A 27,538-nucleotide genomic window follows, 5' to 3' on the forward strand; every position below is an offset into this window, starting at 1 on the left:
AACTCTGCAGTAAGTCTCCCTTTAACTGTGTTTGTGAAGTGTGAAATGTGTTCCTCTATCAGGTTTCTTTCAACTCCCTCAGATGAGTGTGTACCTCATGAACTATTTACAGAGTATGTGCCTGCACTCACCATGTGGGAGCAAGGTGCAACTTCAGGAGAACTTACAAAGTTCTGAATGTAACTTAATGCTGACCTCAACTCTAACCCTGAAGTAGTGATGGATCAATAGCCCTCCGGGTGTACAGTAGGAGTGATGTTACTTTAGGATACATTCCCTGCATGAACACAGATATAAATATTATTCATTCAAAAAGTATTCATACTCTGAGGGTGATGGCCTGACACTCCTGTTCTCCTAGAAGTTCCTCTCTCTTTGTTTCAGGAAATGAACGTGGCTCGGATTCACGATAAATACAAGTTAAAGAAATTCTGGGAGCAGAAAATCGAAAACCACAGCGAGATGATGGGGAATGAGGAATCAAGAGTGAATAGCAGTGCTTTATCAAAGTGAGTATCTCTGTCAGGAAGCACATGGTCTTATCAACCAAGGTATCAATGTCATGAAGAATAGTGCTGTAAAAAAGTGGATTTTTCTAACCTCAGGGAAAAAAACGTTTTTCTTCTGTCTTATTATAGCTGACTGTGGAAGGTAATTACCAATGAAATCCTGTCTCATACAATCCCATAAGAGACTACTTTGAAAAATGACTATAGGTCACTTGAGCTCATTGGCAGCAGTGTAGAGAGGGGAGAAAGCCATTTCCAAAAGCTCAGGCTATTGAGTAATTGGCTTTCTGAATTGTTCAGCCTCCATCTCCAGAGAAATCTCATTTGGACCAAAAATAGAATGTTTCTGCAGTGAAAACGATTTTCACACCACACAGCCTGGTGGTCGGTATGTAGATTACACCACCGGCTAGAGAGCTGAGGGTAATATCAGCACCCCAAATCTCCCATTAATGAGTATCTGTTCTTGTTGAAATGTTCCTCAGAACCTAACCCCCCGGTAACCAAGACAACCCCACCTTGCACCCTTGAAGCGCAAATGACAAGCAAATGAGTTTTAATCGATGGCAGGCAGGGTACCGGGATCTCGGATAGCGACTGGCAGGCAGGCAGGCAGGCTGGCATCATTGATTGGAGAGTCTGAGCTTGTTAAAGTGCTGGTGGTAATGAGCTGGTCTCCGGGCTCCGTGTCTCCAGGCTGCTATCTGCTCCGCTCCGGCCCAGGCTGTGTGCTCTGCACTAAGGTCAAGGGGAATTAACACATACAGCGGTACAAATGCAGCCTAATCCCTCCGCTCTGGTCCTCTGACTAATCAATATGTGAGTGTTGCCTTTAGAACAGCTGGGAGGGGCTCACAGAGCAGCCTGTAATGAATATATGGATTGTTCACACACACAATAACACACAGGGCTTAAAGGCAGATCCTCTGTGTATTAATATGTGTGTCTATGTGAGCCTCAAATCCTCTCCGCTACAGAAAAGACTGCAAAGGCCAGAACTGCAGGGAGTAAGAGGAGGGCTGGGAGGGAGTAAGAGGGAGGGGGGAGGGGCGGGTAAAGCGGAGAGGTTGGCGTTGTCTCACAGACAAACACCCGCAGCAGTATTAGGATTGCACCGGTGGCGTTGTTACGGGATAGCTAATATGATCAAAGTGGTTCAAGTAACACATGGCATGGCATTTGGCCAGACAGGGGCCTGAAATGCCATAGATCCTAATTAACATTCCCTGTCTGGGCGTTGATGGACACGTCGTAGGTGTGAATAGGATCGGATGTCAGCGCTACCTCTTGTTTATGCGGGTGGCAGTAGAGGCGACATCATTCCTGAATCAATGAGTCAGTCCTCGGTCCTGAGAGCCAGCGAGGATCACCAAAGAGGCACCAGCTTTTCTCCAACAAAATGGGCACCTATCTAAAATTCGTAAACCTGTCCGAGGCATTGTGTTCTTGTATTCAATGTAATGACAAATAAACAAAACTTGAACTAGTTCTGTCCCCCGACAGGCTGCGTGAGGAGTGGGTCGGCAGGCTGAAGTTCCGGAACCAGAACCAGGACAGCTTCTACGAGGAGCAGATCAGGAGAGCCAAACAGGCCCAGGAGGCTTTGAAGATCTAGACCCTGACCATCCCATCACAGACATGACAGACACCTACACCTCGATTTCACATGACAGATATTGAGGTGAAGTCATACATGTGAATTTTTATTTGATGGTAATATAAGGTACAATGTTTGATATGTTGCATGTTTAACATGACGTGGTAAGTTAAGGAACAATACACTCACCGGCCACTTTATTAGGTACACCTGTTCAACTGCTCGTTAATGCAAATATCTAATCAGCCAATCACATGGCAGCAACTCTGCATTTAGGCATGTAGACATGGTCAAGACGACCTGCTGAAGTTCAAATCGAGCATCAGAATGTTGAAGAAAGGTGATTTAAGTGACTTTGAACGTGGCATGGTTGTTGGTGCCAGACGGGCTGGTCTGAGTATTTCAGAAACTGCTGATCTACTGGGATTTTCACACACAACCATCTGTAGGGTTTACAGAGAATGGTCAGAAAAAGAGAAAATATCCAGTGAGCGGCAGTTCTCTGGGTGAAAATGCCTTGTTGATGCCAGAAGTCAGAGGAGAATGGCCAGACTGGTTCGAGATGATAGAAAGGCAACAGGAACTCAAATAACCACTCGTTACAACCAAGGTATGCAGAAGACCATCTCTGAACACACAACACATCGAACCTTGAAGCAGATGGGCTACAAAAGGGGGTCCAACCCAGTACTAGCAAGGTGTACCTAATAAAGTGGCCGGTGAGTGTATATATACGCCATTTAGCTGATGCTTTTATCCAAAGCAACTTACATTGCAGTGAGTGCATACATTTATCAGTATATATGGTCCCAGCAGGAATCAAACCCACAACCTAAGTGTTGTTAACACAATGCTCTACCAGCTGAGCCACAGAGGACCAGACATAAGGCTGTTAGCGGTGTGTGAGGGAGGTGACATGTTGAGGAAGAAGAGATTGTGACACATTATAACAAGTATAACAGGTGCTAAAGGAAACATGTCTGATATTCCAATGTGTTGCATTTGCATGTTTTTTGTTCTGCTGTGTTCTGCTCACCCCCAGACCCGGTGACAAAACTGAGAGAGAGAGAGAGGAAGTTCCATTCTTAGGCAATGTGTGACTGAAAATGATCAAAAATAGTGTGAAAGGTTCTGGGTCGCTTCTGGAAAATCCAATGTTACCTAGTTCCTTTTTTCTGAGAATATCAGTATTACGAAATTTGGGTACAGTGAAGAGAAATAATCTGAGTGTGCTTTAGTCTGATAATGTTATACATTATGCAATAATGTTAGTCTGATGTTGCATTCATGTTAGTTTTCTTTAAACATTGTCCTTTCTTCTTAGTTTGATGTGACAAGAAAATGACAATCAAAATAAACCCCTTTCAGAAAAGTCTAAAAAAGTATTTATTTGTACAACTGAAAATTGAGGAAGATATTACATAACAGAGTGAAAAACATGTACTGTAAAAATCACTGAATGGCCACTCATGGTGCTGTAACTACACTGCACAAATAAACAACAACTAAAGTTGAAGTTCCATTCCCTGCAGAGGAACACTTAATGGTCTGACTTCCTCTCCAAAGCCCATTTAAAATTAGTAATCACCCAAACAGCAGGAAATGAGTGTTTGAGAAAATGAAAACTGTCAACAAGATGGTGTTCGGAATGGAATCAACTAAAATGAACCCAAGCCGTGTTACGTCACATCACATCTTCAGAAGTTAACCCTCTACAATTCACCAACACCAGAAGGGTAAAAGTGAAGCGTTCAGGTTGAATTCCATTGCCTCTAGCACCATCATGTGGCAATTAGTGGTTTCAGCGAACCACCACAGAGAAATGACAATATCTAAAAGGTTCCTCTAAACTGGACAAGGTCGATCTTTGGACAGAACCTTTCATCAGGGCAGAAGATGAGGGATGAGCGGTGGATGACTTCACCGGACAGTCGTCACCACGTCCGTCCGTCCGTCCGTCCGTCCGTCCACCTCACTACTTAGTGACTGATAAAACATCATGTCTTTAAACAAACAGTGTAAGAATCAGGCATGGACAACACTTAGAAATCTTTGGGTTTTTCTTGTTATAATTGGTCAATGTTTAATTTCTCTATTGCATGTAAAATACAGACCTACACAGCCCTTGTTTTCCATACCCGACCATCCTCGTTTAGAAACTCAAGAAGTCAGAGAAAAGCAGATTTTGGCATCAAAGCGTGTGGGAAGTACCAGTTCTATAATTAATTATTATATTATATACTATTATATTACATATTATTTATTAAATTATACAGTACCAGTCAAAAGGTTGGACACACCTTCTCATTCAATGGTTTTTCTTTATTTTTATTATTTTCTACGTTGTAGATTAATATTGAAGACATCAAAACTATGAAGGAACACATATGGAATTATGTAGCAAACAAAAAAGTGTTGAACAAACCAGAATATGTTTTATATTTTAGATTCTTCAAAGTAGCCACCTTTTGCTTTGATGACAGCTTTGCACACTTTTGGCAAGGTGTGTCCAAACGTTTGACTGGTCCTGTATATTATTAATATATAATTATATTATATTATAGTTAGCACATCATAAAGCCCGTACTACATAATACTGTACAGCGTGCAGGATGACCTCTGTAAGACATGTAAACATGGGGTACAGAAATCTAAATCCACACGCTATCTGTTGATTTCAATGTTCAAATTTCACTGCAGATATAACAAAGCCTTACTCCTGGTAATGATTAAAGTGTGTATCTAAGAACCCTGGACCCAGGAGTATATTCAACTTTGTCTTATGATGACTGTTGGATAGATGATTCACTTACTTAAACAAATGTATTTGTTGTAAGTCGCTTTGGATAAAGGCGTCTGCTAAATGCCATCAATTTCTTAAACCTGAGCCTCAGATGAGTTGGTGGCCCGTGACATGTTGGTGGCCCGTCCTCGAGAGGACACCGTGGAGCGGGTGACGTCCTCGCTGAAGGCATTCTCAAAGACGCGGCGTAGGGAGAGCCTGATCCTCTCCTTGAAGTCCTGGCCCATAAACACGTAGAGCAGCGGGTTCAGGCAGCTGTTGACGTAGGCCAGGGAGATGGCCAGGGGGTCCAGAGCACGGCCCACATCAGCGTACTCCATCACCAGCCCTAGTGTGTGATAGGGCAGCCAGCACACAAAGAACGCCACCACCACGCTTACAATGATCCGAAGGGCCCTCTGGGACTTGAAGCGTCCACTGCTGACCCTCCTGGCGATGAGCAGGTAGCAGAGGGCGATGACCAACAAGGGGACGAGGAAGCCGACCGCAAACCTGGTGACGTAGGTGGCTCTGACGGCCCCAGGGGTGCCCACGTAGGAGCACAGCGTTCGGTCGTTGACGTGGTCGTAAAGGGTCTCTCTGTGGACCATGGAGGGCAGGCTGAGGAGCACGGCCAGGACCCAGGCCACCAGGCAGAGGAGCGAGGCCAGGGACAGGCTCCGGTGGTTCTGGGCCCACACTGGCCGGATCACCAGAGCGAAGCGGTCCAGGCTAATCAGGGTCAGGGTGAAGACGCTGGCAAACATGTTGAGAAGGACAACCGAGGGGAGGAGCTTGCACAGGGCCGCTCCGTAGGGCCAGCGGTGGCTCAGCAGCACCTCCGCCATGGAGAAAGGGATGGAGACGCAGCAGAGGAGGTCGGCCACAGCCAAGTTTACAAACCACGTAGTGTTGACTGTCCTCTTCATCTTCACCCCAGCTATCCATATGACGAAGGCGTTGCCCGGGATACCGAGGACACACGTGATGCTGTAGAGGACCATGGACACCACCCTTATGGAATGGCTTTCCTCTTCTGATACAGAGGTTTCATTGAACATATCGAAGACATCTGAATAGTCCAGCTCCAAGTAGTACTCTGAGATATTCCCGTTCATTGTGTCCCTAGAGAGGAATTGATACATGTTACTAATATTCTAAATCATCACAACAGTCAATAACTCTGGAAATCAATCCTGCTTGAACATCGTAACGAGTTGTTTGTTTACTCACTGTCCCACATCAGGCCGTTTCCAGAGCTGGCAGAACTTAGTGGCTTTAAACCATTCATGTTTACAGCTCAAAAGCAATTTTCATCAGAAGAACACATGCATTTGATTGGTAAACTAAATCATTTCGAACATGTAAAAGGTTACACTTTTGGTCATGGCAATTTGTTCAGTAACACATTTCACAAATACACATGAATATTATTATTACACATGAATTCATGAATATTATTTTAAAATGTGCGAAACATACCGTCTTTCTGTTCTCCCTTCTGACGAAGTGAGTTCACAGGAGGTTGGCCCACAAGTGAGAGAAAATAGCTTCAAACCCACAGGAAACTAAACAACATTCTCAAAAAAAAACTGCTGTCGATAGCATCTACCCAACTACAATCACTTCAATGGTCACTCCCTTCGCGTTTCTGATAAATCCTGTCATCAAACAAAACTGAAACCATGTGAAACACACGGACGCATCCTACTGGTAAGATAATTAGATGACGTGACTTTAGAGAGCAGAGACTGAGAACTTAATCATTCATTATTTGCATGAACGCAACAGAGCTTGAAATTAAAACCAACGCAAAACACTTTCCCCCGGTCATTTATTCATCTCTCAACACATCAAATGGACCAAGGAGAAGAAAGCAGAAACCTAATTCTGGTAAAAACAAACTAAAATACAAGTCAGGTTAAAAAATAAACTTTTACATGACTGTTACATTACTAACTAGAATGCAATAGATTATTGCTGTAAAAAAGGTAATTATCTTTATAATAGTTTTTCCCTCTTTAATGTTCCTATAACCCCAGGACAGTCATCTAATTAAAACAGCTGTCCATTGAAGGACAAAATACATTTGAGATATAAATAATTCACAAAATGTACATGTTTGCGTTATGACTTTAAATGAACCACAGCATCATACATGTATCCAACACACACATACATACATACATGTGTCTTCTCAATCTCCCTTGCTCACATATGTACTTGAAAACAAGGCAGTTCTTGCAAGATTTTTCCTTATGAGCAACAATACAAGGACCCTTTTGCAACCAGGAAGGAACTTCACTTCCTTTTCTTCTTGCTCTTCTTGCCTCCCTCACTCTGCTGAGAACCAGAGTCCGTTCCTCCAGTCTTCTGAGTCCTGGTCTTCAGTTTGGGGATCATCTCGGCCACATAGACCATCACATCTTTTCCTGTAGAGATAATCAGATAGATTTATGTCATTAATGATAGTCTTACCTATCACAAAGCTGCACAGTCAAGCCAGTATGCACGTAGGCCATTAAAAGGCAGTCCTTATAGCTGTGAGTGGCCTCATCCACTTGAAGAGCGAAGCGCTTATCGATAAACTGCTCTTTCACATCCTCAGTTATATATCGTGATGGCATGAGAGCCGGCAGGTCGTTTGAATTGTAACCTAGCAACAGTGACAGTGTTTAAAACTCTTATGTGCAACATATGTCAACATATTTCCGCCTGGGCGTTTTTGTACAATGGGCGTTTGGGTTTTTCCCCCACTACAGTACACTTAATTTCTCTCTCCCATCTCCCTGCCCCCCTGCGGTCCTCCCATCCCATCTCCCTGCCCCCCCCCCACCCTGCAGTAAATACAGCTACATTTTCTTTTCTCCTAGTAAAAGGCGGTCTGGGCAGAGTGAACCATGGCTGAGCATCACTACTCACTTGACGCAAATTTGTCTGAGCAGAGAGTCCCGTCCTCCTGCTTCAGCTGCACACGTACCCTTCCTCTGAACGCCACGTCCCTGTTCCACTCTCTGGAGTACATCTTGTTCTGCGTTGGTGAAGTTGAACAACATGATTGTCTCACACCACACTCTGACCTGCTATCAACAGTGATTTGCGATAATATCCACCATTACCTCCACGAGAACATTGGCCCCGGTCGCTGTCAGCACATCACGAATCTCAGCACACGTAGGATTTTCCACAGCCTGATTGGACACATTTAGAGGGAATAAAGCCATGATGTCAGCCTTACCTTCTACATACCCTTGTAAACATATCAACTGACTATACCTACATACCAAGAGTTAGACTTTGCTGTGGGCAAGAAGGAAGGGAGTGAGTGAGTGAGTGAGTGTGTGTACGAGGAGACGTCTGCTGCACTCAACCATGGTGTACTGAACCAGACTAATAAGACAAGATTCTTCTTTGTCACCTTTTCTGTCGGTATTCTTCTCCCCTCTGCAAGGGTCTTCTTACTGTTGACATAGGCCGGGTATATGCAGATAAACCTGGAACACAGCGGTCACAAAAGAACCGTCAACATCAACGATGATCCACACAAACGAGTCCAGATCTGGAGACACAGCAGGTTCTTGTCAGCCGACTGACGGAGGCCAGGCGGAGTTACTCAGCTGACGCCACAATCAATGAGCTAGCTAGCTAATGGAGGCTAGCTAATGGAGGCTAGCTTGGTACACGACACGTGAAACAGCAAAACCGCAATTAAATGTATGTACATGAACGACGCCACACCGTAGATGGTGTTTCACCAGTACGATGTTTAAATGACTTCAGTCAGGGACTCCACAGCCTACAAAGAGGAGAAACCTGCTCCTCTGTGTCTCAGTTGGTAGAGCATGGCGCTAACAACGCTTAGGTTGTGGGTTTGATTCCTGCTGGGACCATATATACTGAAATGTATGACCTCACTGTAATGTAAGTCTCTTTGGATAAAAGCGTCAGCTAAATGGAATATATATATATATAAAAACGTGTGTTTGCGGACAGCTGTGCTCAACGGATAGCACAGCTAGCTGGTTAGCACCGCTAGCTAGCTATCGTATCCGACACGAGGCAGCAATACTTGACGTTTCACTGCCACGTTTGATGGGACACCTTCAGATGGACACTTTACCTTTCTTTGTCAGCCGGGTTTTCGCTGAGCGGCGCCATGGTGTCCTGGATCAGACCCGGAGGAGCAGCAGCGTCAGCGGAGCAGCAGACCCGGAGCAGCAGACCCGGAGGAGCAGCAGCGTCAGCGGAGGAGCACACAGCTGAGCCGTACTTCTGTGATTGGTCAAGCTGTCATTGGTGGAGCTGTCATTGGACAACTGCATTGAGGTGTCGTCATTCTAGCGCGACGCCGCTTCGCCTGAACTACAGTGCGGACGGAGTCGCGCTGTCTGTCGTCAGAATGTGGCCGATTGTGACTACATTTTATAGATTTAATAACAACGATAAGAACTGAACTCAGCCTCGTTGCGCTGCTCTGAGACGTTACCTGACGAGGCCGAAAGCCGCATCTTAATGTTGTGTACAAAGTCTTACTAGCAAAACATTTGTATGCAATACAGGTTTAAGGTCAGGGTTACCGGATGAAAATCTGTAGTTATTCCTTAGGTGATATAAAATCATCCTTTTTGGTGAATAAAGACTTAGGGCCCCGGTTCACAAGTTCACAGCACAATAGCATAGTGCATTGTAATGCAGCATCCTGGCGTAGACACTTCTTGTAACAGAGATTTTTCTTTTTTTGCAGCTTTGGTAGCATTTGGTAAGAGTGTGCTTCCCTCACTCACTCATTCAGCAACAGACTGCCTCAATGTCTAATAGTCCCAAGAAGCAGGTCACAGTCAAATTAATAGATTTTATTTTTTAAAGACAAATGCCATGCCGGCCACAGAGGAATTTAAAAGTAGCCCAAAAACTTGCCACCCTCGACCAATACATCTTCACCTTAGAGAAAAAAGGAGATTTACAACACACCACCTCATCTGTGAAACATGGTGGAGGGGGTGTTATGGTTTGGGCATGTACAGCTACCACTAGAACTGGCTAACTCTGAATTGATTATGTAACTGCTGACAGCAGCAGCAGAATGTATTGTGAAATGTACAGAAACATCTTGTCTGCTCGAGAACAAGCAAGTGCCTTCCAATTAATTGGATGCCGCTTTGTCATACAGTAAGACAATGACCCCAATCATACTGCCATAGCAACTAGGGAGTTTTTTTCAGGCTCAAAATGCATGCAAATAAATTTCACACAATCAAAATCTGCAACTCTGGAGAGTGGAGCCCTCTCTGAAAATCATCAAGACTTTGAACCGATCCTTGAGTCATTACTGTGCCACGGTGGTAATGTTAATTGTGTTTTTCTCTTCCTCATCTTTAATCACAGTCTGTCTGCCATTTATAATGTCCCTCTTTGATTACCATGGCAGTATGACACAGATTGCAGTGAACCCGCAGATAATGTTTATGAGTGAACCAACCAGAGGGGTACTTGTCTGTCACCTTCTCTCATTCTTCTGAAATCAGACAGAAGCTTCTCAGGATGTTCCCTAAGTGTCTTCTCTTTAAACTGCTGTCTTGATTTGGCAGATTTTTTGTTCTTCTGGATAGCACAGCTATTTTCAGGTCTCTCCAGAGATGTTCGATAGGGTTCAAGTCCGGGCTCTGGCTGGGCCACTCAAGGACATTCAGAGACTTGTCCCGAAGCCACTCCTGCGTTGGCTGTGTGCTTAGGGTGTTGAAAGGTGAACCTGTTGAAAGGTGAACCTATCAAACATCTCTAGAGACCTCAAAATAGCTGTGCACCAACGCTCCCCATCCAACCTGACAGAGCTTGAGAGGATCTGCAGAGAAGAATCTCCCCAAATACAGGTGTGCCAAGCTTGTAACATCATACCCAAGAAGATTTGAGGCTGTAATCGCTGCCAAAGGTGCTTCAACAAAGTACTGAGTAAAGGGTCTAAATACTTATGTAAATGTGATATTTCAGTTTTTTATTTTTAATAAATTAGCAAACATTTCTAAAAACCTGTTTTGGCTTAGTCATTTTTTAGTATTGTGTGTAGATTGATGAAGGAAAAAATGAATTGAATCCATTTTAGAATAAGGTTGTAACATAACAAAATGTGGAAAAAGTGAAGGGGTCTGAATACTTTCCGAATACACTGTATATACAATCTCTGGCTATCATTGAAAAAATAACCATTGCTTCTCTTTCTTTCAAGTCCTCAAAGTATTCCCTTGTCTTCATATGGCTTGTTTCCTCTAAGTTTGCCTTCTTCTTTCAGAAATTGATGAAGCCTTTCACACTACAGTCATTTGGACAGAACCCAACAATGTACAATGCATTGTCTAAACTGTGTCCTGCCTTGTGAAATGATTCTGCAGCAAATTCAATTTCCCTCTTAGAGAAAACGGTGTTCTACTACTAACAATGAAGTATCACTGGTAGTGAAAAACAGACTCCCTGCACAATCCTTTCAAACGTATAACTGATGGATATAAATCATATTTCCATCTCAAAGTTATCCATCAAAAGCAGATTGAACGTTTACAGTACGTTATTCTTACGGTCCATTATACATATCAACATATCCATAACTTCAAGTGATTAATAAACATCAACCCTTTCTAATAACACCAATGAGACCCTTTTTGCACCAAAAATGTTAACGTTTATTATGTTGATTTACAATTTGTAAATTGACTTTTTTCCTTGAATATCCAACCACTTTATTGCATGAGAAAAGAAAAAAACATGAACAGTCACACAGTGTAATTTTTGGCAGAACAATACATCTCCTGATTATGTGCTTTAGCAGTTACAGTGACTACAGGGGAACGTAAAATGGGCTTTAAAAATTATACCAACACCAAAGCCCTACAGTAATAATTTATTATTTTGAAGTGTTCATTCAGTCTTTCAGAGACAGTCTCTTAAAAAGCAACCAACTCACCTGATAACAATAAACAACAAACAGCAGAGCAAGTATCTATCTACTCTCTTATATAATCTATTTCCAATGTAAATATTCTCATCCCAAAAAGCTTGTCAAGGTTACAGTTAATTCCTTACTTTCAGCGCACACATAAAATAGTGTAACATGTTACACTACAGCTACCAACACATCATGTGACCACAGAAATGTTCATCTTTACTTCATGAAACAAACCATCGGGTCAGTACATGCAAAGAGGGAAGTTTATAATACATTTGCAGTAGTAAAAATGAGAATTACTTTTCTGACCTAATGCAGGTGTATAATAAAAAAAAAAGAAATTCTAATGGAGTAGTATTAAATTCCACCTTAAGTGTTTTAACATCCCAAATATGCAACTTTAAGTGATTATCTTTGTCAAGTCTTACAAGATTCAGAATCTTGACAGGGGTTTAAATTAAATACATACATAATTAAAATCTGTACAGTACAAATTCACATACAATATCCTTCAGAGGTCTCTCTCTCTCTCTCTGATAACCAAGTGTCCCAGCCACATTCCTACCAGCAAAGAAACAGTGCCCTTAAATTAGGCCTCAGCTACAATATCCCTCTAGTGATTCGCTATTCACATGTTCTTGTGTTTACACCAAATGTTGTGATGAATCCTTGATCTTTGCTTTGATTGTTTGCTTGTTGTTTTGTTCAGGTCTTTACAAGAGGTCACTAGGTATGTTCAAGACATTTTCCTAGATCCTAGGTGTGTGTAGTACAGCCCCAAGAGACTCACACTGAGGTTACAATATAGGACCCACTTTCTCCAGCACTTTCTCCTTTAGAGTCTCTCTTTTTTGCACTGGTTGTGACAGGCGTGGGTATCTGTGATGGGCGCGGCGTGGCACTGTCAGCACTGCTCTTCCTGGGGCTCGGGGTGTAGTTGAAAGGGCTAACCCTGGCAGCAACGGCCCCACTAGGTGAACTGTGTTTGCTGGAATTGGAGGAGCTAAAAGGGGTGCGTTCAGTGACAGGTAGTTCATGGGCCTCAGGGACGGTGCTTGTGTTGCTCTGAGCCAGTTTGACATCGACCCCCTTCTTTTCCAGACTCTCACTGCTTCGAAACAAGTTTAAATTCGTCTCTGAACCTAACCTGCGAGCTGTCGTGTTTTCGTTTGCAGTGGACTGTTTGGCAGGCGTTTCGGTTGTATCCCGATCAACACATGGTATTTTAACCGGAACACTGTCAATTACTGGAGGTGTGTTTCCTGTTGGGGATTTTCCAGACCTTGGATTGTTAATAGGACAGTCCTCAATCCTGACCCACACATCCTCTGTCTTAGACACTGCTGGGCTCAAATGGTGCCCGGTTGCCATGTTGGTAGAATCACCGGAAGAATCTTGTCCTTCTGACAGAGACATTTCACTATCCTTCATCTTCCTCCACGTTCCTTTTAAAGGTGGGTTTCCATCTCTTCCATGTGGGGATCTCAGGGTTGGACTCGCTGGTTGCCGTTCATCCTCACTTTTGCCCTTTTCGCTTGATTCAGAGGAGGCAGAGAGGATGGAAGAGGAGCTGCCGGTTCTCTTCCAGGTACCGACCCTGGGAAGAGAGGAAGAGTGTTTGCTGTTCTCCCTCTTCCATGTTCCTGTTCTGTTGATGGGGAGCCTAGAAGGGCTCTCTGAATGGGACCTGGAAATATCCTGTTTCTTAAGAGGTTTTCCATCACCATTTTCTGAGGAATTTTGACTCTGAGGAGACTTTCGCCAGCCGCTGCCTTGATAGGGCAGAGTTAATGACATATCTGGCAACGACGGGCTTGAGACAGGCGTTTGAGACTGGCTAGGCGAGGAGGGGGACAGAGATTCGAACGAGGCAGATTCTTCCAATTTCCTCTTCAGTGTTGGACTAGGGGCCTCTTTGATAAACGTTGACTGGCGAACTAGGGCCGGTTTCTCTGACCTGTCAGACTCACTTCCACTAGACTTTGTGGATGACATCCTGGACAAATCCGCCTTTTTAGAAGTGCCAGCAACTCCACACTGGTTCAGACTCTTTGAGGCAGATTCACTTCTTGGGATTCCACTGGTGCTTCTTGGCAAGCCACTGTGTTTGGTTGGTGTCTGCTGACCCATCTGTCTCCCTGGTGAGGTGTAGGCCATCCTGCCAGAGCCAGATGATTTCGTTGATGATGCTGTGCTTGGAGAAGCGGTACGGGGCAGTTGGGATAATTTGTTTGAGGGGCTGAGACCATTTCTTCCAGGTGAGACAGAGGTGCGGCCAGGTGACTGCATGGGTCTGGTCAATGATTGCTGAGCTGGTCTGGATGGTGTGGAGTCTCTGGATCCAGATCGTGACGAGGCTTTACTTGATCCTCCTTGTGATCCGGGCGGATCCCTGGCAGGACTGGGGTCAGATTTTCCAGGTGGTTTGATGCCTCTGGGTGAGTTACCAGAGCTCTGTCCTTGAGTGGGAGTTTTTGAGACTGGGCCACGAGCAGGGGGCTTCTTTTGAACTGGGCTAGTGCTAGGGGAACTGCTCCTAACACCAGGAACATGGATCATTGTCCTCCCACGAGAGATCATGGGGACAGGGGCTTGCCTCTGCTGAGATGGAGTCTCAAGACTGGGACGTGGCTTTCCTGTTATTAGACTTTTATAAACTTTCTTGCCCCCTTTAAGGGCTTTGGCTTGATCCTCTTCCTTCTTCTTTAACTCCAAAGAGCTCTTTTCACCAGGTTTTAATATTCGTGGGCCTCCTTTGTTGGAGGGAGTCTTGTTATCTTCTGAATTAGAGGGCAGGTGGAAGGGGGATCCAATAGATATTCCAGATTTAAGGGAGAGAATTGAGTCAGAGTCCGATGACCCTTGTCTAGAGAGGCTAGCTGCTGCCTGGTGCAAGCTGCTAACGATGGAATTGGCACCCTCTTGGATGGCCTTCCAATCAAAGGACTCAGAGTCTGGTGATAAGGCTTGCTCGGAAATTGGACTGTGTGTATCAGTTAGGTCCAGAATGAGATCGGGCTCTTCAGCCAAAATGCCATCCATGCTTTTCTCGTCAGTGACACCTTGGTCATCCCCCTTATTTCTGGGTGTCTGTTTCTTCTTTTTTGGCATGGCTGAACTGATGCACTCTTGTAAAAGGTCGTCTTCAGAATCAATGCTGAGAGAGCTAAGCGAACTATTTCTTGAGAAGCACACAGGGGTGTCCTCAACATGAAAGGCTGTCGGTGCATAACCAGAGGCTTGGGGTCTAGGAACTTCCACCTGAGTTGTGTCCTCTTTCGGCTGGAGGTCTTTGTTGTTGTTTTCTTGGTCTATATCGCTTAATGAGCTGAGAGACGAATTTCTAGAGAAACACACCGGCGTGTCTTCAATGGAAAACTTCTGCTTCTCATCTGGCACCGGCCCTGTGCTTTCTTTGGGTGACTGCGGAAAAACTGCAGGCTTCTGTAAAGGTTTTGTTGGCGCGGTCTGTAACGCATGTGCACGGTTCGCCCTCAACAGCTCACCACTGCTTTTTGTTGATTTTCTCTGTTCCTTGTCTTTTCTGAGTTCAGCCTTTTCCTTGGAGAGGTCAAGATCATCGTCCTCAAAGTCCAACGAGCTCAGCGAGTCATTGCGTGAGAAGCAGTACGGTGTCCCCTCTATTGGCGTGTAATGATGTGGCGAGTCAAAAGCAAAGCCTGGGCGAGTTATCCGAGTCTCCTCTGCATTTGGCGGTTTATCTGTGAAATCTCTGGAAGCCATTTTTGGCTCTTGCTTTTTGGTTTCTTTATTCTTATCAGGATACGGCCCTGCTGAAAAGCTGTTTGGAGCATCTGGTCTCTTCAGCATCCTGGCCCTGTACTCACTGCTCTGTGGCATTGGCTTCACTGGGGAAGTGGGCTTTTTCTTCTCAGCCTCCTGCTGAACTAGACTAACGGGAGATGATGATGGGTGCTGTGGCTGATCATTCATTTTCTGTACTCTAAAAGGCTTGTGGGTTTTACCTTTAGGCATGGCTGAACTGATGCACTCGGCTAGAATGTCATCCCCTTCATTTTCTGTCGTGGCAGCTTGTGCAGTGGGAGTGACACCAGCATCCTTTTCCTCTGTACTTTTCCCTTCTGGAATAGTGTCCCTTCTTTGACTGGAGGACAAATCTGCACGAGGAGCACAGCTTTCAGCAGTAGCCAGCTCATTTGGGGGTGAATCGATGGTAAGGTCACTAAGAGATGTGGCTGTTGAGAAATTAATCGGGGTTCCTTCAACACAGTATATCCTTGGCATGTCCTCTCCATGAGTTAAGTTCACATGCTTCTGCTGTCCCCGGTTTTGTGAGGGAAGTAACTTGTACACAGGAAGTTGGCTTGGTTTACGGGCAACAGGCGGTGGTATTCTGGAAGTGGGGGACGGTGTTTGCTTTTTGGGTTTTCTTGACGACTTTGTTGGCATGGCTGAGTTGATGCACGCCTCCAAGATCTCTATATCATCGTCATCGGAATCATCCAAGATGTCTTTTTCCGCCTCACATGACGAGGCCTTCTCTTGACCCGTGGGTTCATTAACATCGTCCGTCTCATGCTCAGCCTCATTTCCATGGTCGTCCTCATGGACAGGCGGCATTATCTTGAGCTCGACATCCTTCTGGATGTAAGGTTCATCGAGGCTTAAAGCACTGAGGCTGGACGAACAGGAGAACCCATCAGGTGTGCTCTCCGTCGCAAAGTGTAACAGTGTGTCATTATCTGGAAGCACCTGGACCTTCTGAACAGCGGCATGGACAGCAGCATGCCTTGGAGCCATGTCTCTTTTTTCTGAATGAGGAGCTTCTTTCTTGTGTTTCATTGGGGCCGGGTGTTGCGGGGGTGGTGGCGTTTTGCTTCGGCTTGGGGGCATAGTCTGGCCGGGACTGTCAGGAAGATCGCTTGGGCTGATGATTCCACTGACCATCCCACTGCACAGTTCACTCTGTACTGAGCTAGCAATGGAATTACTTTCAAAGCTGTCCAGGGAGCTCACAGATGTGCATCTGCTGAACATAAGTGGCGTCTCCTGCACATAGTGTTCTGGGGGGCTTTTGGGTGTCTGCGCACCACTTTTGGATGGTGATTTGGCTCCAGATGAAAACTCGACAGCTTTGTGATGTCTGGATCCATCCCCGTGACCGTGACTCCTCGGAGGCTTCATCCTGACATACTGCACGGACGACTGGCTCTCAGTTGTCCGTTGAGCCCCAGAGGGCTCCTTCTCTGAAATGGGAAGGGTCGGGTAGTTACTAGCAGCGTTTACATTTCTCTTACAGCTCTCCATTTCATCCTCATCCGACGACAAGGACGACAAAGAGCTCCCCCTAGAGAAACAGATGGGAGTGTCCTCAACGCAGTACGTCTGTAATGTCTCTTGATTCTGGCCCCCCCGGGTGGGCCCCCCTACTCTTGCCTGAGCCGAGGAGGGATGAAGCTGCTTCTGTCTGCCTGAATTCTTAATGGACGTCACAGAGGATGTGGAACTGTCTTGGCTTAGATGGTCTTTGACTGAGCTCTGAGTGGAGGATGGCTTTGAATGGCTAAACAAGGATTTTTGGGAAGAGGTCTCTGAATATTTCAGACTGTAATCAATTGGCTGTTCCACATGGTGTTCCTCGTTGTACTTCATACTGTAATTGGTTGGCTGATCGTCAGGTTGTTCCTCCTCAGAGTATCGTTCACTGTAATTGGTTGGTTTGTCATCACCGTACTCGTCTACAGCGCATATGGTCTGGTTGATCTTTTTGTTCATTCCTTGACTGGGACCGGCACTGCTTTGATCAGGGCAGTTGGAGTTTCTGGATCTGAAACCTCCAGGCATTTCCGTTTGCACAAACCTGGGCTGATACTTCTTAATTTTCTCCTCCCCCTCACCGTTTCCCTCTGTGTACATCGGGTAGCCAGGGCTCTGAGATCGCACAGCCCTCTGATCAGTCCTCTTCATATCGTCCTCAAGGTGCTTAGGCCTAGCCCACCTCTCATTTTGGCTCGGACTTTGCCGCCCAGAGTTAAGCTGCTCGTCAGAATACTTCAAGCTGTAGTTAATGGGTGTGTCGAGGTCTCCGTCGTCATCTTCCATGTGATTAGCGTTGTGGATCTTGTGAGCAAGGTCAGCAGGATACTTCCTGTAGACACAGCACTTCCCCTCATCGTCCTCAGAGTAGGAGTCCACAGAGGGCTTCATCTGTCCCCTCTTGCCATAGCCATCAGTGCTGTTGACGCTGTTAAGGCTGTCATTGGATGCCCTGTACTCTAACTTGGGCATCGGACAGGGTCTGCCTGAGTGGTCAGGCTTGCTGTAGGTGTACACATTCGGATGAGCGTGAGCTGCAGTCACACGATGGGGCTCGGGCGGGTTCTCTGGCGTTCTGTCATCCAGGCCGAGGTGAATGCTCTGCACCTCCTCCATCACCATGGCAATATGAGCTGCGGTTGTGGGGATCCTCTTCGACTCCAGCTCTGGGTGGAAACCTCCGGGCGCTCCTCCCCTCCTCTCTCTGTCCAGGCTGCGATCCCTCTCAGCCCTGACGCTGTCCGCATTCCCCCGGGTCTCTCTGGGCGACGGGCTGGACAGGACCGGTGTGTTCATGTAAGGAGAGCGCACAGGCACGTTGTTGGGGTTGAATCCCTCCGATCTGGAGACTCCGTCGTAGTCGCTGTAGACGTTCTGCTTGTGTCTCGGCTTGCCCCTGTGGGACGCCTTGGGGCTCAAATTGTCAATGTTGTCGAATGTCTCCGAGAGGTGCTGTGCGTCCAGCTCCTCTATCAGGGCTTTCTGTTTCCTGACGTGGAGGGAGGGCAAGCTGGACCCGGGGGACATGATGTTGGCATCTTTGTATTTGGCAGGACGATTGGCCATCAGGTTCCTCAGCGCCGCGGCGCTGCCCATGGCGATCATCTTGTGCTTCGAATGGATGAGGTTCTTCAGCATGCTCACAGCGCCCATGTCCCACAGCGCCTCTTGGTCCTTTGCGTTTCTAGCGGAGAGGTTCCACAGAGTTCCACACGCGTTGCTGACGATAGTCAGGCTGTGAGACTTCAGGTGCTGCAGAAGAGTCTGGAGGCAGCTGTTCTCTCTCAGGATTTGCCTAGAAACAGATAAAATAAGTCTTGTTAGCTTTCAAGTATGAGAAGAACTAAGGGGAATCCATTACAATAATAATTATATTAGTAATAATGTTAATAATAATAATAATAAATCTAATTATAATAATGTTAATAATAATAATAATAATAATAATAGTAATAGTAATGTTATTAATAATAATAATGTTTGATTTTAGAAAACCTGTGATCTTCATTGGTGGCGATGAGACTGGACACATTGCGCAGGATGCCGCCTCCGCTCTCGATGATGGCGAGGGTGTTGGTCTGGCTCCTGTACGTCAGCGTGCTGACCAGGAAGGCCAACGCTCCCTCGACAGCACAGATGTCAGCTTTGTTCTCAGTGCAGTGAGCCGACAGATTCCATAGGGCACTGAGGACACTTTTCAGAGTCGATTCCTTTAAGAGAGGGAGAGGACAAAACTTTATCACTCAATAAATGCACCCTCTGCGGCGAGCAAATCTGATTATTTATATCACACATAACAAAGCGAAAGCTCCTAAAGCACTGTCCTAATCACAAAATTGCATCTCCTATTTCCCCTCTAAGGAGACCTGCTATTGGAGGCGTTTAGTATGCAGTAGAGTGCTCACCTTCTGTACTTCCAAGGCACACTCCATCAGAGCCCTGACGCTGCCCACCTCACGCAAGGTCTTCTTACTGTTCACATCCGCACGCCAGGACAGGTTCCTCAGGACACTGGCAATCACCTGGATGGAGCAAACATCATTTATCCAACTGAGGGGAAACCCATCAAAGACGATAAATGACAAGAGCCATCTGTAAATCAATAAAATATAGATGGTCCTCTGTGGCTCAGTTGGTAGAGCATGGCGCTAACAACGCTTAGGTTGTGGGTTTGATTCCCGCTGCGACCATCTATACTGAAATGTATGAACTCACTGTAATGTAAGTCGCTTTGGATAAAAGCACCAGCTAAATGGCGTATACTGTATATTAGATGGTCCGGAGGGCTGCAAATATTATGAGGGTTTACATGTCAACATGGACCATGCTGGGGGGGGGAGGTGCTGGGGGGGGGAACCTGAGTAATTTCAGTGCTCTTGAACTTCACAGTACCTGCTGGAGATCCTCACTCTCAGACTTCAGCTGAGCCACCATGGCCCTCATGCACCCCTTCATGGAACACAGTGTGGCCTGATGTTTTAAGACACAGAAAAAAGCTGTTAACTTAAAGCCATCACTCGTCACAAGCATACTCTTTGATGACCAAACACACGAGACAGAGAGAGACAGAGAGCAAGAGAGAGAGAGACAGAAACAGAGTGAGAGAGAGAGAGAGATCAGTGGACGTTCACCTTATTGGCCACATCTCCAAATGTGAGGTTGGTCAGGGCCATGCCTGCATATCTCCTCAGCGTGATGCTGTAATGGTCACTGGTGAGGCCGTAGATCTCACAGTCCACCTGCAGCAGCTCCCCTATAGCCTGCAGGCCCCCTGGGAAACCCAGCACAGCAACAAATCACCACACAAATCAATGACTTCTGAGAAATGGGTTAGCAGCAGTAACACAATCGGCATTTTCACAGTTGAAGATTAACGATTGGAATAACATTGGGATTAAATAACATTGGGATTTCTTTGCATGATGTTTTATTTTTATTTAAAAAGGGTAATTAGTGTATTTCTGAGTAGAGGCTTACCAAGCTCATTCATAGCATGCCTGTGCTCCTCATCAAAGGACAACTTCATTAGAACACACACCGCTGGGCAGATCTGATGTTCCACAGGAGAGGGCACTGGGGCGCGCGCACACACACACAATAATAATCCATTAGATGAAGAACAAGAATAAATGCACTCTCACAAATATGAAAAAAAAATGGGGGCAGGGAGTTTTTCCTGACCACAACTCCTCACCAGAGAAAGACTCTGGTCCCGAGGTCATCCACAACCCAAAGCAACAAATTCACAACATCCACCTGAGCGAGCCTTACTAGGGTTCTTGTCCTGGTCCACGCCCCGCTCATGACTCTCCTGCCACTCCCAGCAGGTCTCACAGTAGACCCGGATCTGCTCCAGGAGGTGCAGGACCCGGATCTCCCTGCGGCCGCGCTTGTCGTCCGGCTGGGAGTGGATGATGTTGTGGAGGGCGGCGCTGGCCCTGGCGCGGGCCTCCTTGCTGCCCCGGGAGTTCCCCAGCAGCACCGAGTCCTTGTCGTTGCCGTGGAGCAGCTGGATGAGCAGCGGCAGGCAGCCGGACTGGCGCATGGCGATGCAGCTGTCCTGCGAGCTGGACATGGCCAGCAGGGTGCGAGACATGTCGTCTTTGTCGTGCGTCCCCAGCATGGAGAGGAGGGAGTACACCATCTCCACCTAGGAGGCGCAGGGAAACCGTTAGGGTTAAAGCACGTTGTCAACACAAATAGCGCCCCCTCATGGCAAAATGCAGAAATATGCCATTAATATGGAAACTATCCCCAATTGGAATGCAATTGAATTTCTGTTAAAATAAAGGTTAAATAAAATAAAATAAAATAAAATAAAATATGTAAGCTACCCTCGAAATAGATTATCCTGATGAAATTGCATCAAGTTGATTTGAAACTAGATCGCATTTCACATTTACAAATCAGACATTTTGAATGTGATTTCACAAGAACAGCTGAACCTGACAAGTCTAAGCTAGTTGAACAGGCAGCAACCGGAGGGGTGGAGTCTCTGGTTACCTTGGTGCCCAGGTGACTGGTGAGCCTGCGGGGCACAGAGTAACTCCCCCCACAGCTCATCTCACTGCCGCTCTCCTGGTCCAGGCGACCGACTGAACCCTGGAGGAAAACAGACAGTACATGTAGAGTTAAGAAACTAGTCAGTAATGAAAACAGACAGTACATGTACAGTTAAGAAACTAGTCAGTAATGTGCCCTATATTTTTCTCCCCTCTGGGGAGCTTTTTCCTTGGCTTACTTTTGGGGGTCTATGGTTTGGGTGTTAGTTCATACTGTTTGTATTGTATTTACTGTTTCTATTGTTTAGTGTTGTTTTTGTTTATTTGTCTATGTAAAAAGCGCTATATAAATACATTTGACTGACTGATGACAGCTTCCTGGGAATTTAAGATATTTCCTGTTGACGTGTTGCCTCCACTCTTATCTCCCTTCTCTTGTAAACACCATTAGTGAACGTCCCTGTTTCTTTCCGTTTCCCATTCCCTGCAACCCCGCCTCACTCTGAGAAACATGGAGTGAAGTCAGACTACATTAAAATCTGAAATCTTCATTCAAAATACAAATCCAACCATCAACGCTTTAACCTGAACCTCAGGGATAAAAGCTACTCGGAAGTAAGACACAAATCATTGGCATTAGCTGAAAAGGGGAGGCTCTGCTCTGAGCATACTAAAAAGCAGCTCACAACAGTCCAGCTGAACCCTTTCAACCACCGCCAGTTGAATACAAAGACAACTCTGAAGGCATAACTGGAGCAGGGGAATCAAATGATCCATTTAAACATCGCCTACTTGTGCTGATGATTGATTGATTGATTGTTTTCTCGTACAAAAAGTGTCCAACCTGAGCAAGACCTGCGCTTGGCAGTCCACTGTCCCCAGATGCCTGGGCTCCCTCACTCTGGGCGGCCGAGTCATGCTTGCTCTGAGGGGGGAGAAGAGGGAGAGGATCAGACCTCAGGAAGAGGAGGAGGAGGGCAAACCATTCATGCAGCAGACGTACATGAGACTGGGACGAGTCAACGAGGGGGGGGACAGAACCAGTCACCTGGAAGGAGGGAGGAAGAGGCAGAATCAGTTCACAAAGAGGAAACGAAAAATCAGCCACCGTAGGGGGAGAGAGAGGGAAACACGAGAGAGAGAGAGAGAGAGAGAGATGGAGCTTCAGTCAATACAAGCTAGAGCAGCTGCAGGAGCATCAGGCTTCCTCCCTGACCTACATAAGCTTCAGCTCAGCCTGCAGGATTAGTCGAAGAGGGGGAGGGAAATTAAATGTGTCCAATGAGATTTATCTACACATGAAGGGGAACACACACACACGCACGCACGCGCACAAGACTATAGACCCACATAAAACACACACACACACACGACTATAGACCCACAAAACACACACACACACAATTACAAACAGACATGAATACACACAAGCACACTGTACAGTAAGCCACCAAATAACACAACCACACATGCAAGCATGAGTGCTCTGGCCTGGAGATCACATGCATCCACAGAGACACTGGAGAGCCTTATGGCTGTTCATCTGTGCATCCAACAGGAACAGAAGGCAGCCACTAGGTCGTCTAATGTGGCTGCAGTGGACGTCCCCCCCCCTTCAATTAAAACGGGACGGCAAACGGAGCACTTTAATATTTACCGTGAAGAGGGAGAACAAGTGAAAGGTTGATCTCACCCTTAAATTAGGGTCGGGAGTGAGATGTTGAACACCCGCACAATCAAGAGCCCCCTGGATGAAGGCTGCTCTTGTACAAGAGCCCCCTGGATGAAGGCTGCTCTTGTACAAGAGCCCCCTGGATGAAGGCTGCTCTTGTACAAGAGCCCCCTGGATGAAGGCTGCTCTTGTACGAGGCCCGGGCACAACACTGCAGGATGAGTGGAGGAGAGGACAGCGCGCTGGGTTCAGATAATCGCCACGTCGGTTCAGTGACAAGGCGGTATTGTACTGTCTGTGAGCGGTCGTCAGTAATGTAGGAAGTATACGGATCGAACCCAAGAGGCGCTGTGCGGTCACAGAGCCAGCAGAACACGGGGGGACGGGGGACGGTGGACGGGGGACGGGGGGGCGAGATTAAATGGATAGCAGCAAATGGGACGCTTCTGATATGGAACGAAACTGAAATGTAAGCAGCTTTAGGTTCTTTACATGACTAAAAAGCCAACAGGCCAACCGTGAACCACAGGTCTGTTGAGACGTCCACACAGGCATTAGACAGAACCAGAGAGAGAGAACCACTACGAGAAACAAGAAAAGAAACCAAATCTCATGGTCACAGTGATTTTTCCTGACCATGTGACCTCTGGGCCCTGGTTAGAGTGTATAACTTGGGCCTCTGACTAGTCAAGAGAAATACTCCAGACCGCACACTTAAATACACAAAATGCAGCACTTCCCTTTAATTCGAGAGCGCTACTGTGTACGTCTAGGCTGATGAATATCTCATCTACCTCAGGTTCTGAATATCTCACCTACCTCAGGTTCTGAATATCTCACCTACCTCAGGTTCTGAATGTGTCACCTACCTCAGGTTCTGCAGGCTGAGACTGCAGGTGCTGCCGGATTCTCAGCATGTCCTTCTCGATCTGCTGGATTCTCACCACCCGCGCCTAGAATCAGGACATTTAACCAATCACAGAGGATAATCACATACCCCAATGTGAACGCTTTTCTCAGTGAAGTAAGACAGTTACTGTACGTATATTTAATTTATCTAGTCAATTTACTCGTAACCCATACATTATTTCACCCTACGGTACCACTCATTACCTTTCTGACCATTGTTCATTTTCCCTCCCTGACTGACTCATCGTGAACCTGCCCTTCCCCAACCTGGACTGACTCATCGTGAACCTGTCCTTCCCCAACCCGGACTGACTCATGGTGAACCTGCCCTTCCCCAACCCGAACTGGTGTTCATCACAGGCCCGTTCTCTCACCTGGGCCCTCTTCTCCATGTCCTGGCAGGTGCCGAGCTGTTCCTCCATGGCGGCTCTGATCTGCCGGGCCTCATACTCCAGCTGTCTGCGGGTGATATCGGTCTGCATGGAGAACTGCAGGAGATGTACAGAGTCAGAGTGAGGCAAAGCAAAAGGGAACAGAAAACACCCATCAGAAGGTTGACTCCTCAATCAATGCTCAGACCAGGGGCCATAGGCAGTCGTATTAACAGGAGAGAACTTGTACAGGGGGGGGAAGTGGGGGTGAAGAGGTCTCAAGGGTTGGGGTTAGGGTTAGTACAGGGGCGGTAGTGGGGGTGAAGAGGTCTTTAGGAGGGACTGTTAAGATGTAGCCTGAAGAGATGGGTTTTCAATCTACGGCAGAAGATCGGTTGTGACTCTGCAGTCCTGACAGTGGTGGGAAGCTCGTTCCACCAGCGGGACACCAGGACAGTGAAAACGCAATTCCCACTCACGTTCTCAGTGAGCGGCAGGCTGTCGATCCTCTTGGTGAGGTTCTGCAGCTGTGCGTAATACCAGTCCTTCTCCTTCTCCTCTTTCTCCAGCTCCGCCATCAGCAGAGACCTGAGAGAGACGTCCACAAACACCACACCATCAGAAACCCAGAAGACAGAACTGTACACATCAGGCGTAGCACACTAAGGCGCATACCATATCATCGCACAGTCCCTGGTTCGATTCCGGCCATCGACATATCCTGCATGTCATCCCTCCTCTCTCTCACCCATCCTTCCTGTCAATCTCTACCATCACTATCCCAATAAAGCAGAAATGCCCTAAAAATATATTTAAAAAAAAGAAATAATAAAAAAAAAAGAACTGTACACATCAGTGATGATACAAACACACCAGTCAAAGACCTATAACACACATCTGTCCAATCTTTGAAGGCCGAGGAACTAAAATGATTAGGCTTGAATTATGATACCAAATATGCCATTCACAAGCACCCGCCTGAGTGGCAGATGAGATTCAGCTGCCACAAGGAAAATGTTAGGCCTACCGCATTTAGCACTTGGCAGGAGTACACACACACACACACACACACACACACACACACACACGCATGCACATTATGTATACAGAGCGGAGGCTTTCACCAAAAGGAGCAGAAACTGTCCAGTAAGAAAACATTTTCTCTCAGGAGACCTCATGATCTGCAGTGCCTGATCATCTGAACACACTCTAATTCGGTTTGTGGATAGTTGTTTAAAGGACAAGTTCAACATGGTCTCTCCATTCCACATCCATATGACTCGTCTTGGCCTATAATGTCAGTGTTATGATTGCTGCCTGGAAGGGCCGTGTCCTGCATGCGTCTGTAACTAGGCCGGTACAAGGCCGTGGTAATGACCAGAGGAATGGTGAGCAGACAGGCAGCACAAGCTGTCTCTGAATGCAACGCCAAGTTCATTTCTAAGATAATTAGCCTACTCACGCTGTTCAATTGCGTGAATACAAATTAGTGCGACCAAATCACGTGTTGGTGCCACCAAATGAAAAGGTTGATGCCACCAGGGGAACAGCTTAGTCTGGAGCCCTGAAACCATAATAATAATAATAATAATAATAATAATAAAGGAACACACTCTGTTCTGAATAAGACCACATACACTTGCTGGATACTGTGACTCAGGCCCAGAATACATTATGCACCTTCTAAAATCCTCGTGATGATGAACACTGAACCAATCCTGACAAATCGCTATCTGTAGAGTGCACACACACGACGGAAGCAATCATAGTATGAGTAACACTATGCATAGTATAAGTGTGGAATAATCACATTATATTCAACTGTGCAGTACTGCAGAGTTGAATATAACCTGATTACTCAACACGGATCAGTGGGAGCGGTGAAGATCAGGTAACACCACAGGTGCAGAAGTGGACTAACTGAGCAGCTCACCTCTCCTTCTCCAGCTCCTCCAGGTATCCAGCGGTGTCTCGACCCCCGTTGGAGGCCCCTGGCCTGGGGAAGGAGCTCATGGGGCTGGGGCTGGGGCTGCTGTCTGCAGACCTCCCAGAGCCTGAGCCCTGTGTGGACGGCTTAGATCTCAGCTTCACCCCTGGGAAACTGTTAGGGTCCATGCTCATTTCTACAGGGGAAAGGAGGGGAAGATGATGCTTCTTTGAGGAAACGTTTGGGTTTCAGTGAGCTATGCAAGACATGTATTCTGCTCTGTGTGTATTAAATGGTGGTCCTCTGTGGCTCAGTGGGTAGAGCATGGTGCTAACAACGCTTAGGTTGTGGGTTTGATTCCTGCTGGGACCATATATACTGAAATGTATGCACTCACTGTAATGTAAGTCGCTTTGGATAAAAGCATCAGCTAAATGGCAGATATTATTATTATATATTATTATATATATATATAAATGAAAAATGCACGTTTCTAGATACCCCTTAGTCGTTCTAGTAGATCAGTTTGTCCTGATGAGTCGGTAGAGTCTTCTTCAATGCTTCCCTGTAGGTGTTTCAACACCTCCTGTAGGAGAGGACAAAAAAATCGGCAATTTAGGAAGTGTTTCTACACACACACACACACACACACACACACACACACACACACGCAAGCCAGCGAGACTACACACACACACGGCCACCTCTCTGTAGCAACAACATTGTCAGGATGTTCATGGACAAAGAACATTTCTGCCTGCAGGACAGTATGGAACAGAGAGGAAATACATCCAACGGCTGCCTTTGAAGTCTGCGTCAAATAGCTTCCTTGTCTGACACACGCACAGACAGCTCTGAAGTCCTACAGCACAGGCTCGGCAAGATTAGAGAATCAGCACATCTCCCATTTGATCTCTGCCTGGCTGTGGGGAGGGGGGAGCCAAATGATCTCTCTGTTAAAACTCATCCTCCTCAGCAAGTCACTAGATGTTGCTAAGCGGAACGCAGACCTCTGGTAACGTTACGAGACCTTT

At 46.3% G+C, this 27,538-nt stretch overlaps 3 protein-coding genes across 5 annotated transcripts in view; all 3 read right to left on the bottom strand.

The window, feature by feature from the left end:
* Positions 1 to 2,461: 2,461 nt before the first annotated feature.
* Positions 2,462 to 6,008, bottom strand: c3ar1 (C3a anaphylatoxin chemotactic receptor). The gene has a single exon (XM_083670458.1). The coding sequence runs from the start codon at positions 6,004 to 6,006 to the stop codon at positions 4,984 to 4,986; it is 1,023 nt and encodes a 340-aa protein (XP_083526584.1). The 5' UTR covers positions 6,007 to 6,008; the 3' UTR covers positions 2,462 to 4,983.
* Positions 6,009 to 6,705: 697 nt separating this feature from the next.
* Positions 6,706 to 9,140, bottom strand: srp19 (signal recognition particle 19). Its single transcript, XM_083670893.1, has 5 exons — positions 9,009 to 9,140; positions 8,307 to 8,382; positions 8,008 to 8,079; positions 7,811 to 7,919; positions 6,706 to 7,320 (listed from the first exon to the last, which is right to left on the bottom strand). Exons 1-5 carry the CDS (start codon positions 9,044 to 9,046, stop codon positions 7,190 to 7,192), a joined length of 426 nt encoding a protein of 141 aa, XP_083527019.1. The 5' UTR covers positions 9,047 to 9,140; the 3' UTR covers positions 6,706 to 7,189.
* A 2,409-nt stretch (positions 9,141 to 11,549) lies between these two features.
* The window catches only part of apc (APC regulator of WNT signaling pathway), a 35,591-nt gene continuing 19,602 nt past the window's right edge, over positions 11,550 to 27,538 (bottom strand). For 2 of the 3 annotated variants that reach the window (XM_083670510.1, XM_083670509.1), the window contains 14 exons: positions 27,006 to 27,090; positions 26,511 to 26,700; positions 25,057 to 25,165; positions 24,581 to 24,694; positions 24,167 to 24,250; positions 22,470 to 22,550; positions 21,627 to 21,725; positions 20,895 to 21,273; positions 20,601 to 20,696; positions 20,255 to 20,394; positions 20,016 to 20,093; positions 19,529 to 19,645; positions 19,119 to 19,333; positions 11,550 to 18,918 (listed from right to left, as the gene is read on the bottom strand). In XM_083670510.1, coding sequence (XP_083526636.1) covers positions 12,612 to 18,918; positions 19,119 to 19,333; positions 19,529 to 19,645; positions 20,016 to 20,093; positions 20,255 to 20,394; positions 20,601 to 20,696; positions 20,895 to 21,273; positions 21,627 to 21,725; positions 22,470 to 22,550; positions 24,167 to 24,250; positions 24,581 to 24,694; positions 25,057 to 25,165; positions 26,511 to 26,700; positions 27,006 to 27,090 — 8,094 coding nt within the window. In that variant the 3' untranslated portion in view covers positions 11,550 to 12,611. Of the gene's footprint in view, positions 18,919 to 19,118; positions 19,334 to 19,528; positions 19,646 to 20,015; positions 20,094 to 20,254; positions 20,395 to 20,600; positions 20,697 to 20,894; positions 21,274 to 21,626; positions 21,726 to 22,469; positions 22,551 to 24,166; positions 24,251 to 24,580; positions 24,695 to 25,056; positions 25,166 to 26,510; positions 26,701 to 27,005; positions 27,091 to 27,208; positions 27,305 to 27,538 lie in introns of those variants that run through there. The other variant, XM_083670511.1, reaches the window with a different exon arrangement.

The sequence above is a fragment of the Argentina silus genome (genome assembly GCF_951799395.1).
Source record: "Argentina silus genome assembly, chromosome: 5".
NCBI lineage: Eukaryota > Metazoa > Chordata > Actinopteri > Argentiniformes > Argentinidae > Argentina > Argentina silus.

Excerpts from the sequence above, each read along its gene's own strand:
- c3ar1 (XM_083670458.1), bottom strand. The coding sequence starts at position 6,006 with ATGAACGGGAATATCTCAGAGTACTACTTGGAGCTGGACTATTCAGAT.
- srp19 (XM_083670893.1), bottom strand. The coding sequence starts at position 9,046 with ATGGCGCCGCTCAGCGAAAACCCGGCTGACAAAGAAAG. Across the intron at positions 8,080-8,306 it reads GAAGAATACCGACAGAAAAG|GCTGTGGAAAATCCTACGTG; the intron begins GTGACAAAGAAG and ends GTGTCCAATCAG. Across the intron at positions 7,920-8,007 it reads GGGCCAATGTTCTCGTGGAG|AACAAGATGTACTCCAGAGA; the intron begins GTAATGGTGGAT and ends TCACCAACGCAG.